Source organism: Oryctolagus cuniculus, chromosome 1, assembly GCF_051225735.1.
Source record: "Oryctolagus cuniculus isolate XC-2025 breed Fujian yellow rabbit chromosome 1, ASM5122573v1, whole genome shotgun sequence".
NCBI classification, from domain to species: Eukaryota; Metazoa; Chordata; class Mammalia; order Lagomorpha; family Leporidae; genus Oryctolagus; species Oryctolagus cuniculus.
Window position 1 is genome coordinate 226,542,998 of NC_142867.1, and position 18,298 is coordinate 226,561,295.

An 18,298-nucleotide genomic window follows, 5' to 3' on the forward strand; every position below is an offset into this window, starting at 1 on the left:
CTACCTCAATACTGTAATCACTTGGGGAGCTTAGATTTGGTTATGTGGAGCCCCAGTGCCAAGACTGAGTCAGTGAATCTGGGGTGTGACTCAGGAAGGTTTTGAATGCTTCCTGAAGGAGGGCACACAGCCTGTTGGTTAAGCTACTGGTTGGGACACCTGGATCCCATATCAGATTGCTTGGGTTCGAGTTCTGGCTCCACTCCTGATTCCAGCTTCATGCTGGTGTGTACCTGGGAAGCAGCAGGTGATGGCTCAAGAAGTAAGGTCCCTGCTGGCCACACGGGAGACCTGGACTGAGTTCCCAGCTCCTGGCTTTGGCTTGGTCCAACCCCTGCTATTGCAGGCATTTGGAGAGTGAACCAGCAGATGGAAGCATTCTCCTCTCCCCATCTTCCCCAAGTAAGTAAAGAGAGGGTTCTGTCCTTTAAAAAAAATTCTCATACTTGAAAGATTGTTTTTTCCAAACAGCGAGGATATTGCATCTGTCTTTATGAGAGATGACCAGAATGGCCAGGTAGAAAACAGACTTAGGATGCAAGGCTGGAGGCAGAGGGACCAGGGAGGCTGATGCAGAAATCTGACCAGAACGGAAAGTGCAGACGGCAGGAAGCTGAGAAATACCGTGGGGAGTGGGATGGGAAGATGAACTTATGGTATTTAGGAGATAGGATCAGTCATGTTTGGTGTAATATAAATGGGTTGACAAGCCTGGAAGTTTTCTGTTCCACAAGAAAAGCCTTATTTTGGGAGGTTGCAACAGGAGTGTGGCCGAGACAGGAAGTGAAGAGGAAGCAGCTGAGGCCAGGAGCGTCCCTATGGGAACCTCTGAAGGGGAGCATTGATTGTCCAGCTGCCCCAACCGTCAGAATGCCAGTTGCCGACTGGCCACAGCAGTCACCCAGGGATAAGTTGGGTTCTTGGGCCCTGTGTCTGCATTTTCTGATTCAGTGAGTAGGTCCAGCATGTGTATTTTTGAAAAAGTTCTCCAGATAATTCTGTAAAAACACCACATGCTGGATGATAACAACACACATGCTGGAAGGTAACAGTGTGGACTTAGAACGACTGTTCTGCACCTGACATCCTGGGACCTCTCCTGGGGAGGTTACTTGACTCCTTGGCGTCTGTTTCTTTTGTAAAAAGAGATTGGTAATTTCTACCTTGAAGGGTCGCCCTGAGTGCTAGGAAGCCCTCGGAGCTCCTCTCTTGCCACCTTTCTGTCCCCTGTTGCCCTGCATCACTTAAAAGAGGAGGTTCTTGAGTGAAGTGGTATTTTCTGAGCACTGATCAGGTCTGGGAACAGTCTGGCCCCTGGCCGCGCTGCTTGTTCCTCTCCTGGGGATTCCACCTCTGTGGTCGAGACGTGGCCTTGCCCTTGCTCTCTGGTGGCTAAGCCAGTGGGCCCTGGGGCCTGGCAGGTCCCCATCACTCAGCACACTGGGGCGTCTGCCTCAGGGACCAGAGCACAGCACTCCTGAAGGAGGAGGAATGATCAGCTCAGCAGGGCGCTGGTGGAAGCTGCTTGGCAGACCTTGCTGCAAGCCTCCGCTCGTTAGCACTGGCTTTTCTTCCTCCTCATCCTCTGCCTCTTCTTTCTTCTTTTTCTTGGTCATATCTTCTCCATCATCTTCATCTGGGCTTCTTGCTGTTGATTATTGTTTTTTTTAAAGTGAAAATAACTTAGTTTTTCTGATACTAAACTAATATATGTTTACTGCAAAAAAAAAAAAAAAAAAGAAAGTTACTCAAATCTCATCATTCACGGGTCAGGGAACCTTTTTTCTGCCGGGGCCTTTTGGGTGTTTTAGGTCATGCACAGACCATATAAAATTGTCAACTTAAAAATTAGTTTGCTAGGGGCTGGCCCTGTGACATTGCAGGTTAATCCTCTTCCTGTGACTCCGGCATCCCATATAGGTGACAGTTCAAGACCCGGCTGTTCCACTTCTGATCCAGCTCCCTGCTCATGGCCTGGGAAAGCAGCAGAGAATAGCCCAAGTCCTTGGCTCTGCACTCACGTGGGAGACCCAGAAGCAGCTCTGGGCTCCTGGCTTCAGCATGGCCCAGCCTTGGTTGTGTGGCCATTTAGGGAGTGAACCAGTGCGTGGAAGATATCTCTCTTTCTCTCTCTCTCTCTCTCTCTCTCTCTCTCTCTCTCTCTCCCTCCCTCCCTCCTCCTCCTCCTCCTCTCTCTGCAACTCTGCCTTTCAAATACATTTTTTAAAAAAATTAGCCTGCTGTCGATTAATTGAATTTTGAGTCTCATCTGCATTTGCCTTAGCAGGGCCAGCTAAATGATTTGCAGACCTCATACAGCCCTCGGGCTAGACGTCCCCTACCTCTGCAAGACTGACCATTGTCAGTTAACATTGTGTGGTCTGTCAAGTTATCTCTCTTAAACATATGTGCAATATGACAAGAAAAAAGATCATACCGTTTGTTTAACACAGTATGTTGTAGGTATCTTTCTGATGTAAACATATTTTTTGAAAAAGATTTATTTATTTATTTGAAAGGGAGAGTTACAGAGAGAAGGAGGGAGAGAGAAAGATCCACCTTCCATCTGCTCATTCACTCCCAAAATGGTCACAACAGCTGGGGCTGGGCTAGGCCGAATCCAGGAGCCTGGAACTCCTTGGGTGACCTTCTGCTTTTCCAGGTGCATTAGCAGGAAGCTGGATCAGAAGGGGAACAGCCAGGACTCAAACCATCTCTCATATGGGGTGCCCAGGTGGCAGCTTAACCGCTGTACCCACAACAACCATATGGGTGACCAGTTCAAGATGGCCCAAGTCCTTGGGACCTGCACCCACACGGGAAACCCGGAAGAAGCTCCTGGCTTTGGATTGGCTCAGCTCTAGACGTTTCAGCCATTTGGGGAGTAAACCAGATGATGGAAGATCTCTCTTTCACTCTGTCTGCTTTTCTCTCTGTAACTCTGCCTTTCAAATAAATAAATCTTTTTATATATATATAATTAATATATATATAATTAATATACTATATACATATAAAATCATTTAAATGTTAGCTCTCTCCATTGTTGTTAGTAACTTCATTGATTGTCATATGGCTAAAAATTTGGCTAGGAGAATATGCAGCAGACAGCCTTGTGTACACTTCATTTTGCTCTTTTTCCCTGTCAGAAGGCACCAAATTGGAGCTTTTGATGTGTGTTTTTTGTTTTTGTTTTATGTAAATACACTGCAGCTGATTGTTGCTTCATCAAATAGTTTTTAAAATTGTGTTTACTTTTGTTCCTGATTATCAGAGTAATGTATGCTCGTTGTAGAAAATGTAGAGGGTGGGAGACTGTTTTTAAATAATGGAGATAAATGCCCTCCATAATCCCACACTTCAGAGGTAACTGCTCTTAGCATTTTAGAATGTTTTGTCTTCCCTTTCTCTTTTTTTAACTGCATAGTTTTTAACATGATTGAGAACATTACTATATAGCATACATTTTGTATCCAGCTTCTTTTTTCTGTTTGGCATTAGAGGCATTTGCATTTTCTAATGTCTTAGAACACTTGAACAGCCATTTTCTAATGGCTGGTTCAGTAGTCCTGTTGTGGTTAGACCCACAGTCTAGTTTTGTGAACCTTCTTTTTGGACATTAATTTTTTAAAAATTATGAGTGAGATTGCAGTGATTATATTGATATATAAATCTTTGTTGAGATGATTTCCTTAGGATAGAATGGCCCAAGTGTGGAATTGTTGCACAGAGAATGATATTTTTCCGGTTCGTGGTATCTTAAATTACTGCCTGAATCACACGTGAGAGTTGTTAGTGTGTGCCTTCTCTTATAATTTTGCCTTTTCTAGTCCCTAACAGTTGAACTTAGAATTTCTAATGTGAGCTTAAAATGTTGCTTATCTTGAAGTACTGCCTTTACTCCATACTACTCTTCAGAGAAGATTGTTTTTCTGTATAAATCAATATCATCTTTCTAGAGGGCAGTGTGGCAGTACTTACCAAAATCCACCCCTTTCAGATTTAGTGACTTAGTAATTTATCCAAAATAAGTTACGAAGAATCTTGTCTACAGGTGTGTTGATGTATTATGAATAATGGTAGAAGACTAGAAACTGGACATTTCTGACTGTGAGAAAATAGTTTTAAGTATTCTACAGATATGGTCACTTTTGTACAGTTTTTTTAAATGATAGGTTCTGCAACAGTATTATGCTTTCACTTTTTGTAAAGAAAAGTCACGTGTACATAATGCAGTTGGTAACTTAAAACATCAGAACAATGAAGGTGTTCTTTTCAGATGATGGTATCGTGGATAATGCTGATTTTATTTCATGTGACATTTTCTTTTTTTTTTTTTTAATTCTTTTGAGGTCAGATTTTTAAAAACCTGTTATAAAAATGTTTCATCTTTGGTGTGTAAGAATGAAATGATTGGGCTGTAGGTCCACCCCCACATTCTCTCTGACCCCCAAGCTCCCTCAGCCTGCCCCAGCTTGCCAAGCCCAGCCCGGGCAGCCCTGCTGAAGAGGGCTGGGGCCTTCCACTCCCACTCCGACATCTGCCGGCCTGCTGTTCCACCTTCCCTTCAGTTTGCTGTAAGCGGGCCTGCTGACCATGAGAGCACTTGGCAGAAACCACCAGAGACGCTGGCCAAGATCCTTTCACTGCTGCCGTCCTCTGAGGAACGAGTGAGGCTGGGTGCTGGTGGGGCTGACGGAGGGGTGGCTCCTGCAGCCGGGGCACCGGCTGGGCAGCGGGCGTTCCGAGCCATTTTCCAAACTTGTAAGGAGGATGACAGCGATGATGTTAATCTTTACGAGGCAGCATATTACAGTGGAAAGAGCTCTTGCTTTGCAGTCAGACAGGCCTGGATTCGAATCCTAGCTGTTACAGTCAGCAAGTGGCTTTACTTCTCCTCACCTGTAGAGTGGGGGCAGCAGTGCCGACACAGCGTACTTCAAGGCGCTTCTGGGGCACCTGCACCTCAGTAATGGCTCACCCTATTTGTCCGCCCCACTTCTCTCCCCAGCCTTCGGACTTTAAGTATGGCACTGGGATTTACACCTTGACCCTAGAGGAAAACCTAGGCCAGGTACTGGGCCCAGGAGTGGGCACATGGCCCCAAGGGAGTAGGTGCATCAAGCTCGTGAGTTCTCGGCTCAGCCACGACCCTGACTTTCCTGTGATCTTGGGCGTGTCTGTTGTCATTCTATGCCTTGGTTTGCTCTACAAAATTAGTGTCCTGCCTGCTTTACAGAATCATGTGAGGGTTGGATTTGAATGCAGTAACAGGACAGTTGTACGACTGTCAGGTGAAATAACACGTTAAAGGGAGATGAAATGCTATCTTGAATGCCGTGAGGATTGTGTACAGTGACACACGTGCAACTTTGACCCTGTGTCCGGCATGTAGTACATGCTCAGGAAGTCAGGGCTGCTGGAGAGGGCGCTACCCTTAACCACCGACACTTCAGGACATCTGATAAAGATGGAGGAGGTGAACTTGCCAGGCAGACCACCCCTCAAGGCACTTTGAACCTAGTCTGTGATAGGACAGATAGTAAGCATTCTCAGCGATTAATTTGAAAAGAAGTCAGGTAATGTTCTTAAAACTCATAGTAACACGGCCATGTTTGTGCAGCATGACCAGGTTAAAATGTGCGTGTATACTCATGCTTTTGTTTAACCCTCGCAGTTACTCTGAGGATGGGACCAGCACCCTCATCTGACAGATGAGGACACTGAGACGCAGGGGGAAATGATGTGCAGGTTGCCACCCACTGAGAATTTAAGCCATACCCAGTCCCAGCCTCAGCACTGTTTTCCCATTTTCCCAGGGGCAGTCGCAGGCTGCATTCCTGGCTGTCCCTGCTCCAGCCTGCTGGGCACTACGCCACACCCTGTGCGTGGCAGCTGCAGGGGCAAAGGCATCTCAAGGGCTGTGGCTGGCTCAGCAAGGAGGGACCAGGCTAGCATCCGAGTGACTGTGGCCCCTGAAGCTTTGCTCTTCCCCCTGCAGAACACAGCTGCTGCAATCCCGAGGGTCCAGCCGCCTCCCTGCCTGGGACCAGTTGCTCCAAGTCCCTTTTAGTTGCTGCCCTCTCTGGGGCATTAGTTCCCAGCCCCTGGCCAAAGCCTGTGGTCTGCAAATAAAGATGTCAAACAGGTGTTGTGCCATGGAGCACAGGATCCAGGGCAGCTTCGGCTCCTGCCAAAGCCTCCTGTCTGGGGCCTCCTGCTCAGGCCGTGTAGACAGGGCAGGGAGCCTGCAACACCTACTAAAGCTGTATTGTGTTGTGTTTTCATTCTTAGAGCAAGTGCGTGGTTACTGCAGAAAATACAGAACAGCACAGAAACTTCATAATTCCTCACTTAGTAAATATCTCCTGAGCACTTGCTCTATGCTGGATCTTGGACTGGATGTGACAGATGTGGGCATGAATAATGCATTAACCTATCTTCCTACTTTTAAATCACTGTTAATATTTGGCGAGTTTCTTTTAATTTTTAAAAACATACAATTTTTAAATTTTTTTGAGGCCATTTCTGTTATGTACATATACTTGGGATTTTATATCCTGCTTTTTCTTTTATTGAAATATAAATTATGGGACATGTACTCTATAGAATAGAGCAGTCAGAAACAACAAAATCTGGTCATTTGCAACAAGATGGAGGAATCTGGAAAACATTATGCTGAGTGAATTAAGCCAATCCCAAAGGGACAAATATCATATGTTCTCCCTGATCGGTGACAACTAACTGAGCACCAAAGGGGAAACCTGTTGAAGTGAAATGGACACTATGAGAAACAGTGACTTGATCAGCTCTTGTCCTGACGGTTGATGTACAATGTAATACTTTATCCATTTTAGTGTTTTCTCTTTGTTTTTGTTCTAGTACTATTGGTTGAACTCTGTGATTAACACACAATTATTCTTAGGTGTTTGAATTTTAACTGAAAAGTGATCCCTGTTAAATATAAGAGTGGGAATAAGAGAGGGAGGAGATGTACAATTTGGGACATGCTCAATCGGACTTGCCCCAAATGGTGGAGTTAGAATCATGCCAGGGGATCCCAGTACAATCCCATCAAGGTGGCATGTACCAATGCCATCTCACTAGTCCAAGTGATCAATTTCAGTTCACAATTGATCACACTGATAGGTCTAAGAGTCAAGGGGATCACACAAACAAGTCTAGTGTCTGCTAATACTAGCTGATAGAATCAAAAAGGGAGAGAACGATCCATCATGGGAAGCGGGCTACACAGTAGACTCATAGAATGGCAGATGTCCTAAATAGCACTCTGGCCTCAGAATCAGCCCTTAAGGCATTCGGATGTGGTTGAAGAGCCCATGAGAGTATTTTAGGCATGGAAAGCCAAGACACCCTGGAAAAAAAAAAAAAAAAAGACCTAAATGGAAGATCTCTGTGAGTGAGATCCCAGTGGAAAGAACGGGGCCATCAAAGAAGGAGGTACCTTTCTTTGAAGGGAGGAGAGAACTTCCACTTTGACTATGACCCTGTCGGAATAAGATCGAAGTCAGTGAACTCAAAAGGCTTCCGTAGCCTTGGCAACTCATGACTAGAGCCTAGGGAGACTACTGACGCCATAAACAAGAGTGTCAAATTGTTAAGTTAACAACAGGAGTCAGTGTGTACTTACTTCTCATGTGAGATCTGTCCTTAGTGTGTTGTCCAATGTGAAGTAATGCTATAACTAGTACTGAAACAGTATTTTACACTTTGTGTTTCTGTGTGGGTGCAAACTGATGAAATCTTTACTTAATATATACTGAATTGATCTTCTGTATATAAAGATAATTGAAAGTGAATCTTGATGTGAATGGAATGGGAGAGGGAGCGGGAGATGGGAGGGGTGTGAGTGGGAGGGAAATTATGGGGGGGAGCCATTGTAATCCATTAACTGTATTTTGAAAATTTATATTTATTAAATAGAAAATAATAAAAAATGCTTTCTATAAGTCAAAAAAATATAATGTGAGCATGTTTACATAATATTGTGAAGAGCTTGAAACATTGTTGAAAAAAGTCTTTTTGATTACAAAAGTAATTCATACTTGTTATAAAAAATCCAGACATTTCAGGAATATATCCAGGCTGTTATTCATATTCCCACCCTCTCTGTAAGAAATCAGCAATCTTAGCCATTCTAAATGATATGCATTCAGCTACTTCCCCAACTCTAAGGCTTTAGACTTCCTGACTTTTCATCATTAAAAATAGAGCCAGAGTCATCAATTATCTTTGTGTATAAAATTTAAAACAAAATTTTCAGATCCTACTCATGGTGCAATTTCTCAATTGAGAGGTTTGGGGGTTAAATGGTATGAACATTTGCTTCAACTTGAATTCCTGTCGAAGATATATAAGTTTATCCATTTCACTATAGCTTGCTGGCATTGAATATTGTAATTAAAAACCACAACATCAAATTTTGCTAACTGTGATAGCTGAATTGTATCTTGTTTTAATTAGCATTTCTTCAGTGTCTGTTGAATTTTCCATGTTTGTTAACCAGATGTACTGCATCTTGCTTCAAGGCATTTTTTTTTTCTATTTTATTGGGATCTTAATAGTCTTCTTAGCAGCAGCCTCTGAGGTGAAGGAAATTCTAGAGGCTCCTTAAGGGACAGATAAGGCTGACTTCTCTTAATAGTGTAAAAATAATTAAGAATTTGGACTGTGGAATCAGTCAACTGTGGGTATTTGAAAGAGTTACACAGAGAAAGAAGGAGAGGCAGGGGGAGAGAGAGAAATCTTGGCATCTGCTGGTTCACTCCATGATTGACCGCAATGGCTGGAGCAGCACCATTCTGAAGCCAGGAGCCAGGATCTTCTTCCAGGTCTCCCACATGGGTGCAGGGGTCCAAGGGCTTGGGCTGTCTTCTACTGCTTCCCCAGGCCAAAGCAGAGAGCTGGATCAGAAGTGGAGCAGCCGGGACTCAAACTGTGTCCATATGGGATGCCAGCACTGCAGGTGGCGGCCTTACCTGCTACGCCATAGTGCTGGCCTCCACTGTTACTTTTTAGTTGTTTATCCTGAATAAGTGATTTCGCTGTCTCAATTTACTCGTCTATAAAATGGAGATAATATAGTCTGTTTCCCGGAGTTGCTGTTCGGAGCTGGTGAGACTGTAAAGTTCTTTGTACAGTACCTGTCTGGCACTCATTCAGAAGGGACCTTTGTGCCTGTTGGTGTTTCCCAGTTCCCGTTTCCTATTTCTAGAACCTTTGGCCCTCTCCCCTTTTCCAGCCCAGTGACTGTGCTGTCTTGTTTGGTGTTCCTGCAGATCAGCCAAATGGCCGACGACACGATTGCAGAGCTGGACAGGCATCTGGCAGTGAAGACCAAAGAGCTCCTTGGATGAAAGTCCGTCAAGGCCAGCCCCGGTCCCGTGCCCAGTCCCTGGTGGCTCCTGTGGGTGGCCGCATGCACGTGGAAGGCTCTCCCCATGCTGCCCTTCCACACGAGGCCTGGGCTTCCAGCTGGACAGTCAGACTTGTCTTGTTCCTTCTCCTACCCCCTGCCCGTCTTACTCTGCTCCGGGGGCTCTGGCAGGGGCGCCCCCCGAAGTGTTTGCTGCTGGGCCAGGGCTCCTCAGGACATTTGCCGTGACCGTGATGTGGCCCAGGACTGGGACCACGGGCAGGCTCCACAGCACCTGCTGCATCCCAGGAGCCTCCGTTCCCGTCAGGCCCTGTTCCTGCTGCACTCTGCCAGGGCTGACGTGGGCCTTCACCTGTGACCGGACGTCCTTGCCACAGGGGCACTCTCACCCATGGTAACCTCAGCCACAGAGGGAAGGGTAGCCTTGGTCTGCTGGATGACCCCTAAGGACCTGTATGTAAAGCGCTCAGACAGGACGTTTGTCCCTGGGTCACCTGCACACAGCCCCGCCCTCCACCTGGGCCACTCTTGGCCCTGTCACCACCAGTCCTGTTCGTCTGGATATCTCGCCCTCTGGGACACCTTCCTTTCCCCTCAACCTTGGACCCCCATCTTTGGCTATTGTAGCACAGTCTACTATTTGGTCTGAGCCCTAATGATTCTCTTGCTAATGAGTCGGTACCTCCTCAGAACTTGGCATGAATACCTGAAGCATAGTAGGCATTCATGTCTGTGCTATGAATAAATTGCCCATAGTAGCTACTCAACAAATGCTGGCTGCTTTGCCTTTCTTTCTAGTCTTAACACTGCCTTTCTGGCATTTTCTACTCTTTTTTTTTTTTTTTTTAAGTTTATTGAGTTATTTGAGATGTAGAGTTATAGACAGTGAGAGGGAGAGACAGAAAGAAAGGTCTTTTATCTGCTGGTTCACTCCCCAGCTGGCTGCAATGGCCAGAGCTGCGCTGATCTGAAGCCAGGAGCTTCTTCTTGGTTTCCCATGTGGGTGCAGGGGCCCAAGGAGTTGGGCCATCTTCTACTGCTTTCCCAGGCCATAGCAGAGAGCTGGATTGGAAGAGGGGCAGCTGGGACTAGAACTGGCGCCCATATGGGATGCTGGTGCCAAAGGCGCCGCCCCATTTTCTACTCTTGTCCTTGTCTTCAGATTCTCTCGGTGGTGAGATACCTTGCCCCAGAGCCGGCTTCTCCTCTCAGGAGCCTTCTGTTGTTGACAGACAAGTGGTTGTGGCTCATCCGTGGGTTCTGGGTTAAGTTAGGGCCTTTTCCCTCGCTTGTTCCTGATGTGACCATCATGAGCTGGATGCAGTTCTCAGCATTGTTTGTAAGCTTCACAGTAAACGTCATGGCTGTGCATTGTCTCCATTTACAAACAGGAAAGCTGAGACTCGAGGGCATTAGATAACTTGCCCAAAGTGACCAGGCCAGAAAGTAGTAGAGGGTCTCTCTGACTCGCCGTCAGCTCGTTTCTCCACGGAGATCACTCTCCTTGCCCAGGGTTACCTGGCTCGCAAGTGGCAGAGCAAAGACCCAAACCGAGGCCCGATGCCAAAGCCTGTTCTCTGCCTGGTAACGTAGGGAGAAAAACTGGTGGTTGTTGCCTGCTATACCCTACACTCCACATGGAATGCTCCTGGGACCAGCTGGGTGAGGGTTTTCCCTCACACACCAAGCTGTTCTCCACTGGACACCAGCTGGCCATCCTGTATTGTAACTGAATTCCACGCAGAGGCTGTGGAGACAGCATCAGGTCCCACTCTGAGAGCTCTGCCCCACGAGGCCGCCTCTGCTTCCAGTGCTGTCCCTGAGTCCAGGATTCTCTGTGGCCCCCTCCTTAGGTTCAGTTAATTTTCTAGGACGGGGCCAGCACTGTGGCTCAGCGGGTTAACGCCCTGGCCTGAAGTGCCAGCATCCCATATGAGCGCCAGTTCGAGACCAGCTGCTCCTCTTTGGATCCAGCTCTCTGCTACGGCCTGGGAAAGCAGTAGAAGATGGCCCAAGTCCTTGGGCCCCTGCACCCACGTGGGAGACCCAGAAGAAGCTCCTGGCTCCTGGCTCCTGGCTTTGGATTGGCACAGCTCTGGCCGTTGCAGCCAGTTGGGGAGTGAACCAGCAGATGGAAGACCTCTCTCTCTCTCTCTCTCTCTCTGTCTCTCTCTCTCCCCCTCTCTCTCTGCCTTTCCTCTCTCTGTGTAACTCTTTCAAACAATAAATAAATCTTTAAAAAAAAGTTTTTTTTTCTAGGACTGTTCACAGAACTCAGAGAAACAATGACTTATTGTTTGCTGGCTTCTCATAAGGGATATTTTAGAGGCCGGCAGTGTGGCCTAGCAGGTAAAGCCACCTCCTGCAATGCTGGCATCCCACATGGGTGCTGGTTCATGTCCCTGCTGCTCCACTTCCGATCCAGTTCCCTGCTGATGGTCTGGGAGGAGCAGCAGAAGATGGCCCAAGTGCTTGGGCTCCTGCCATCCATGTGGGAGGCCTGGATGAAGCTCCTGGCTCCTGGCTTCTGCCTGGTCAGCTATGGTCATTGCAGCCTCTTGGGGAGTGAAACAGCAGATGGAAGACCTCTCTTTATAACTCAGACTTTCAAATGAATAAATGAATCTTTTTTTTTTTTTTTTAAGATGATATAGCTGAATAGCCAGGTAGGAGCAAGGTAAAAAGGGAGCCTTATGTCCTCCCTCCGTGTGTGCTGGTGGAACAGGGCTAGAGCAGCCAGTGAGCAGTCAAGGTCAGAGGTCAATGGAAGACGCTGACACCATCTCCTGCTCCGCTTCCCCATCCTCAGAGCGCACTCAGCCCTGAGTGGCCATCACACACTGCAAGCAGCCCAGGCTGGGGGCAGGGGACAGGGCTAGAAGTTGCCATTAAGGATCCTCCCTGGGGGTAAGCCACATGGCGGGGGCTTTGCAAAGTCTTCCGTGAGTGGCCGAAAGCTCCGCTCCCTGAAAATGTGCTTCTCAAAGATGCAGGATTTTTTAATAAACAGAGGAAATGATGAATTATGTTGTAACTCCACTCCAAAGGCATTTGGTTCTTAACAGCCAAATCCTCTGTAGTCTTTAAATAAACAAAAACTTATTTGGTGAACAGACGGGAGGGAAAATGAAAGATTTTCTGTACTTGGGTTCCACATGTCAACAATTTCTCTCCCGTGTGTATGTTGGCCAAAGCTGTACATCATGATAAATGAATAAAGGAAACTTCGGGCCCAGGGCGGTCGGACAGCTCAGCAAATGGCTTTCAGCTGATTGCGCTATTTCAGTTGACATTTATCAAGGAGGTCCTCTGCTGCTCGGGTGTCGCAGCGGCAGAGGTGGCAGGGCCAGGGAGACGACCTGCTTGGATGTGCCGAGAAACGGGGGATGCCAGAGCACCTCGTTTCCCCCTTTGCAGCAGGAAAGCTGGCCGGAAGAATCAGCCGCCTCCTGTGCCCCACCGGTGGCTATCAAAGTCCCCATGAAAAATCCAGGCTGAAGAATGCCTCCCTTTTGTTGTATCTTTCCTCGTGTGTGTGTGTGTGTGTGTGTGTGTGAGAGTGATAAAAAGTTAAACTTGTTACACGTCCTCCTTTAAAAATCAGTGTGTAGGGGGCCCGTGCTGTGGCGCAGTGGGTTAACGCCCTGGCCTGAAGTGCCGGCATCCCATATGGGCACCGGTTCAAGACTCGGCTGCTCCACTTCCTGTCCAGCTCTTTGCTATGGCCCGGGATAGCAATAGAAGATGACCCAAGTCCTTGGGCCCCTGCACCTACGTGGGAGACCCGGAAGAAGCTCCTGGCTCCTGGCTTTGGATCGGTGCAGCTCCGGCCGTTGCGACCATCTGGAGAGTGAACTATCGGATGGAAGACCTCTCTCTCTCTCTCTGCCTTTTCTCTCTCTGTGTAACTCTGACTTTCAAATAAATAAATAAATCTTTAAAAAAAAAATCAGTGTATATCCTTCTAGACCTTTCTCCCTCTCCCTCTCTCTCTCTGTATATGTGTGTGTATGTAAATATACATATATTATATATATATATATAATGTTTGAAAAGGAGAGAGGGAAACTATTCTGTTCATATTCAGAGGCTTTTTACTTTTAAACCCAAAACAGTCATGACCGTCCCTATGTGTGCTTCTCGATAGAATTCCTTGTTTTACGCAATGATCCTATAATATGGATCCACCGGAACTTACTCCACTGTTACCTGGTGTTGGGTTTTACCAATCGTTTGTAAAGCACTGAAGGCTGTTTCTACCTACAGTTTGTGTTTTTAGGTAGAAAGGGATCCATACTCTAAAACTGGTAAGTTTTGCTCTTCCTCCTCCAAGCTCTCAGGAACTTCTATTGAATGTCCAGTGTGGACCAGGTGTTCGTCCATATTCAAACTTGTTCTCCTATATTTAACCCTCACTTGCTTTTCAATATTTAAACAGTCCTAATTGATGTAGATATCGATATTTTCATGTGAGAAAAGAGGGTAAGAAGGGTATTTAACTTGCCCAAAGTCACACAGCCAGTAAGCACTAGGGTGAACCTCTGAGGAGAGGGAGGCCTGACTCAGTGCTTTGGGTCCTGAGTTTTCACTGAGCACTCGCTCAGAGTGGCCCCAGCCCTGCCCCGGGCTTGGATGGCACGGAAGGGTAGCAGAAGTCGTGCTGTTGAAGAGCAGTTAGCAAACCTGCTTGTAAAAGACCGCACGCGTGTGAAATAGCACAGGACCTGGCTCAGAGTAAACACTGAAGAAATGGCAGCTCTCGCGGAGACAGTGCAGGGTGTGTACTCATAGCCTCCCTGTCTGGCGGGCTTCTCCCCAGCAAGCGGAAGGATGGCGAGCAGGGAATCGTGGTCCCAGCACCACCCACAATGGTATCCACGGCATCAGGGGCTGATGTTTGCTCGGTGAATTTTCAGTTTTCCAAGCACTTCTACATCCTTTATCTTAGTGAAACTTGGCCGTTAGGAAAAGATAATGAGATGACTTCAAAACCTTTGTGGGAAAGTGGAATTAGCAGATTGAGTTTATTTTGGTGCTATAAAAAAAAAAGTTGACATCCATGTGAAGTTAATTCCTAGTTTGTGTTTTTCCCTGAGAGCCCTCCATACGCTCATACGAACGCGTATCTTCAGAAGCCGCTGATTGGGGCTTTCTGTTCCCTGGTGCCTGTGGTCGGTTTGCATGATGCACACTGTTTCGGGGATCAGTTTGACACACACATGGGAAATAGCAGATTATGCTGAGGGTCCCTACAGCCTGCCTTAGGCTCTGGCTGTTGCTGAGGCTTAGACTGTAGGGGGTGCCTCAGCCTCCTGTTACTGCAGTCCTAGTTCTTTGGTTTCCTGTTCTTTGTGCTGCCTGAAAGCATCCCCTGTGGTCTGTGCCGCTCGCTGCCCTTTGCGGCCCTCGCTGGCTTGCTCTTCCTCATTGCATGCGTGGTGTATCTTTCCTCTTTACTTTGAGTCTCTTCAGTATTCATTGTTTGGGTGTATTTCTTTTCTAGAACTTTTTTTTTTAACATTTATTTATTTATTTGAAAGTCAGAGTTACACAGAGAGAAGGAGAGGCAGAGAAAGAGAGAGAGAGAGAGACAGAGAGGTCTTCCATCCGCTGGTTCACTCCCCAATTGGCCGCAATGGCCGGAGCTGTGCTGATCCAAAGCCAGGAACCAGGAGCTTCTTCTGGGTCTCCCACGTGGGTGCGGGGGCCCAGGACTTGGGCCATCCTCTACTGCTTTCCCAGGCCATAGCAGAGAGCTGGATTGGAAGTAGAGCAGCCGGGACTCCAACCGGCGCTCATATGTGATGCCGGCACTGTAGGTGGCAGTTTTACCTGCTACACCTCAGCACCAGCCCCTAGAATTGGGTTCTGCTCTATGATCCACCCTGGAGCTCCCTTTTTTCCTTTAGTGTTTTAAATTGTGGTAAAACACTCCTCACAGGAAATTTACCTGTTAATTAACCTTGTTGAAGCGCACGGCTCAGTAGTGTTATGCACATTCAGTGTTACACACCGGTCTCCAAAACTTCCCACCTTGCAAAACGGAAACAGCACCCACTGGCAACCACCTCGCTCCTTTCTCTATGCTAGGAGCCTCGTGTGAATGGTATCTTGTAGTTGTTTTACGATGTATTTATTTGAAAGGCAGAGTTACAGAAAGAGGCAGAGACAGAAAAACAAGGAGATCTTCCAGCTGCTTGTTCACTCCCTAAATGGTTGGGCCAGGCCAAAGCCAGGAGCCTGGAACTCCACCTGAGTCTCCCTTGTGGGTGCCAGGGACCAGAGCAAGCACGTGGGCCCTCTTCCATCGCCTTCCCAGAGGCGTTGTCAGGGACTTGAACTGGTGTGCTCCAGTATGGGATGCTTGCGTCACAGGCAGTGGCTTAACCTGCTGTGCCACAACACTGGCCCCGTTTGTCTCTTGGTGACTGGCTTATTTCACTTAGCATAATGTCCCCTTAATGTAGCATGTGTCCGAATTTCCTTTCTTCCTAATGCTGAATAATACTCGTGTATGTGTGTGTGTGTGTGTGTGTGTGTATAGCTCTTTACAGAAGACTGAAGTATACTGGTATGTTGTGTAGAACACATCGACTTTCTTTATACTCAGTGGTGACACTAAGTGGCTTGCTGTCTCAACCCTCAGCAGTTTGGGCACCAGAGGGTGGGCTGGCGAGCAGGGTGGCCTCTGCATAGGCAGGTGCGGTGTGTGTTACATGAGCAAGCGATGACCCCTTTCTCTCGTGTTCCTTTCTTCTGCTCCTAGCCCATCCTGTGTTGTCAGACTAGATCAACCTGAGACACGCCTCCGCCTTGTCACTCAAGACTTGTCTCCTGAGAAACCTTCAGGGGTCCCCAGTGCCTGCCACCTTGTGGCATTCGGTGACCTCTGCAAGCTGGGCCTGTCGAGGTCCTGATTGTGAGGTCACTCTCACAAGGTCCCCATCCAGCCGTGCGTAAGCTGAACAGCATTAGCTTGTCTGCCTCAGGAGCCCTGTCCCTTCCCCGTCCGTCCATGCGCGTGCTCGCTCGCTCGCTCACCCGTCCATCCTGATGTCTCCTGACCCCTGGGCCGGCCCCACCTGGAGGGTACCCAGGCCTGCACACCCTTCTGCATTCCTGTCTCTCCAAAGGGCCCCACCACTGGCATTAGTCCGCTCTTCATTGCTTTAAAATACTTTAAAGGAGCTTCTCTGTGAAAAAAAAAAGGGGGGGGGCTTCTTTCAGCTTCCAGTTTGGAAATTACAGGCGGCCCCATACGCCAGCGTCTCTGGAGGCTGCTCATGGCAGCTTCAGGGAGCCAGGAAAGAGAGAGAGAGAGACCTAGGCCGAACTTGAACTCAAATAATCAAACCACCCTCCAAGGAGATGCCCCCAGTGACCCGAAGGCCTCCCACTGGCCCCACCTCCCGGCCGCAACTGTTCTAGCAGGTCTCTACCCTATTATTATCTTGCATGAGTTTTTGGGAGACAAGTCCTATCCTCATAACACCCCCGCCCCGCCAAGGTGTGAAGCCAGGATGTTGGGAACCACTGCAGCCTGCCTCTCTCTCACCCCCTATTCAACAAGGCTGCTGCCCGTGCGGGGTGGGTCCCCGAAGAGGCAGGGGGTAGGGCTTTTCCCTAGTCCCAGGCTCTCCCTGGGCCCTGAGCTGCAGAGCCCCTGAAGTGAGGCAGTCCAGCAGCTGCTCCACAGGCTCCTTCTCCCAGCCCCTCCTTGCTGACCGTGACAGTGACAGTGGCTCACAAACACCGCCCTTGACTGTGTGCTGGGCCCCTCTCGGAGCCGTTTGCCATTTTTCGTTTTGCAAGTGAAGTTGGGAGCACAGAGAGGTTGCTACTTGCCGGAAGACACACACAGGAAGATTTGGAACGCGGGGAGCCAGGAGTCTGAGCTCCAGGTATGCGGCTACATACATGATTCGTGGAGGCCAGTTTCGCCCTTTCTTTTTCTTTCTTTTTTTTTTTTTTTTTTGAAAATTTTTTTTTATTTGAGAGGTAGAGTTACAGAGAGAGGAGAGGCAGAGAGAGAGAGAGAAAGTCTTCCATCTGCTGGTTCACTCCCCAAACGGCTTCAATGGCTGGAGCTGGGCCGATCTGCAGCCAGGAGCCAGGAGCTTCTTCCTATGCAGCGCAGGGACTGTGGCGTCCTCCACTGCTTTCCCAGACCACTACAGGGAGCTGGATCGGAAGAGGAGCAGCTGGGACACCAACTGGTGTCCATATGGGATAACAGCGCTGCAGGCAGAGGCTTAGCCCACTACAGCACAGTGACGGCCCCCAGGTTTGCCCTTCCTGTTCCCAGTAAAGGCTGCTCCGTTCATCGGTGGGCACTAGGGAGGCACCTGACAGGGCCTGTGGCTTCTGGCTGGGCCAGAGAACCTGCGCCAGCCACTACGGCCATCTTCATCTGTCTGGGGACAAAATAAAGGCCACGTGGCACAGGTATTCTGCAAATTAAATTTATTGAACTTGAATGACTATTGTACAATCTTAGATCTTATTCTTCCTACTTTTATTTTTGGTGTTAAAATATTATTTCTATTAGGAAATAAAACGTTGATGTTTCTAAAAAAAATCCTCATTTGGAAAATTAAAGAAGTCACTATTGGTTCCCTCCTGTGTTTTTTTTTTTTTTTTTTTTTTTTTTTTTGGTTTGAATCCCAAAGTCTGGGAGGGAGGGATCTCACGCCCACTCCTGGCACGAGGTCCCCGGGGCTGGCATCCCAGGCGAAGCTGGAGTTGCTGGCGCGAAGGGAAGCTGCAGAGGGAGGGAGGCGGTTTGACCCGTGTGGGCGTCGGGGACCCTGCGGGTGAGTGAGCAGTGCTGGCCGCGAGGCAGTGTGGGAACCAGGACAATAGTCAATCAGGAGAGGTGGGAGCGAGGAGAGAGGGGGACAG

At 48.0% G+C, this 18,298-nt stretch overlaps 1 protein-coding gene across 1 annotated transcript in view; it reads left to right on the top strand.

The window, feature by feature from the left end:
* The window catches only part of MRRF (mitochondrial ribosome recycling factor), a 61,350-nt gene extending 51,182 nt beyond the window's left edge, over nt 1-10,168 (top strand). Inside the window, exon 7 of the mRNA XM_002720494.6 lies at nt 9,300-10,168. Coding sequence (XP_002720540.1) covers nt 9,300-9,377 — 78 coding nt within the window. The 3' untranslated portion in view covers nt 9,378-10,168. The remainder of the gene's footprint in view (nt 1-9,299) is intronic.
* Nucleotides 10,169-18,298: the final 8,130 nt, after the last annotated feature.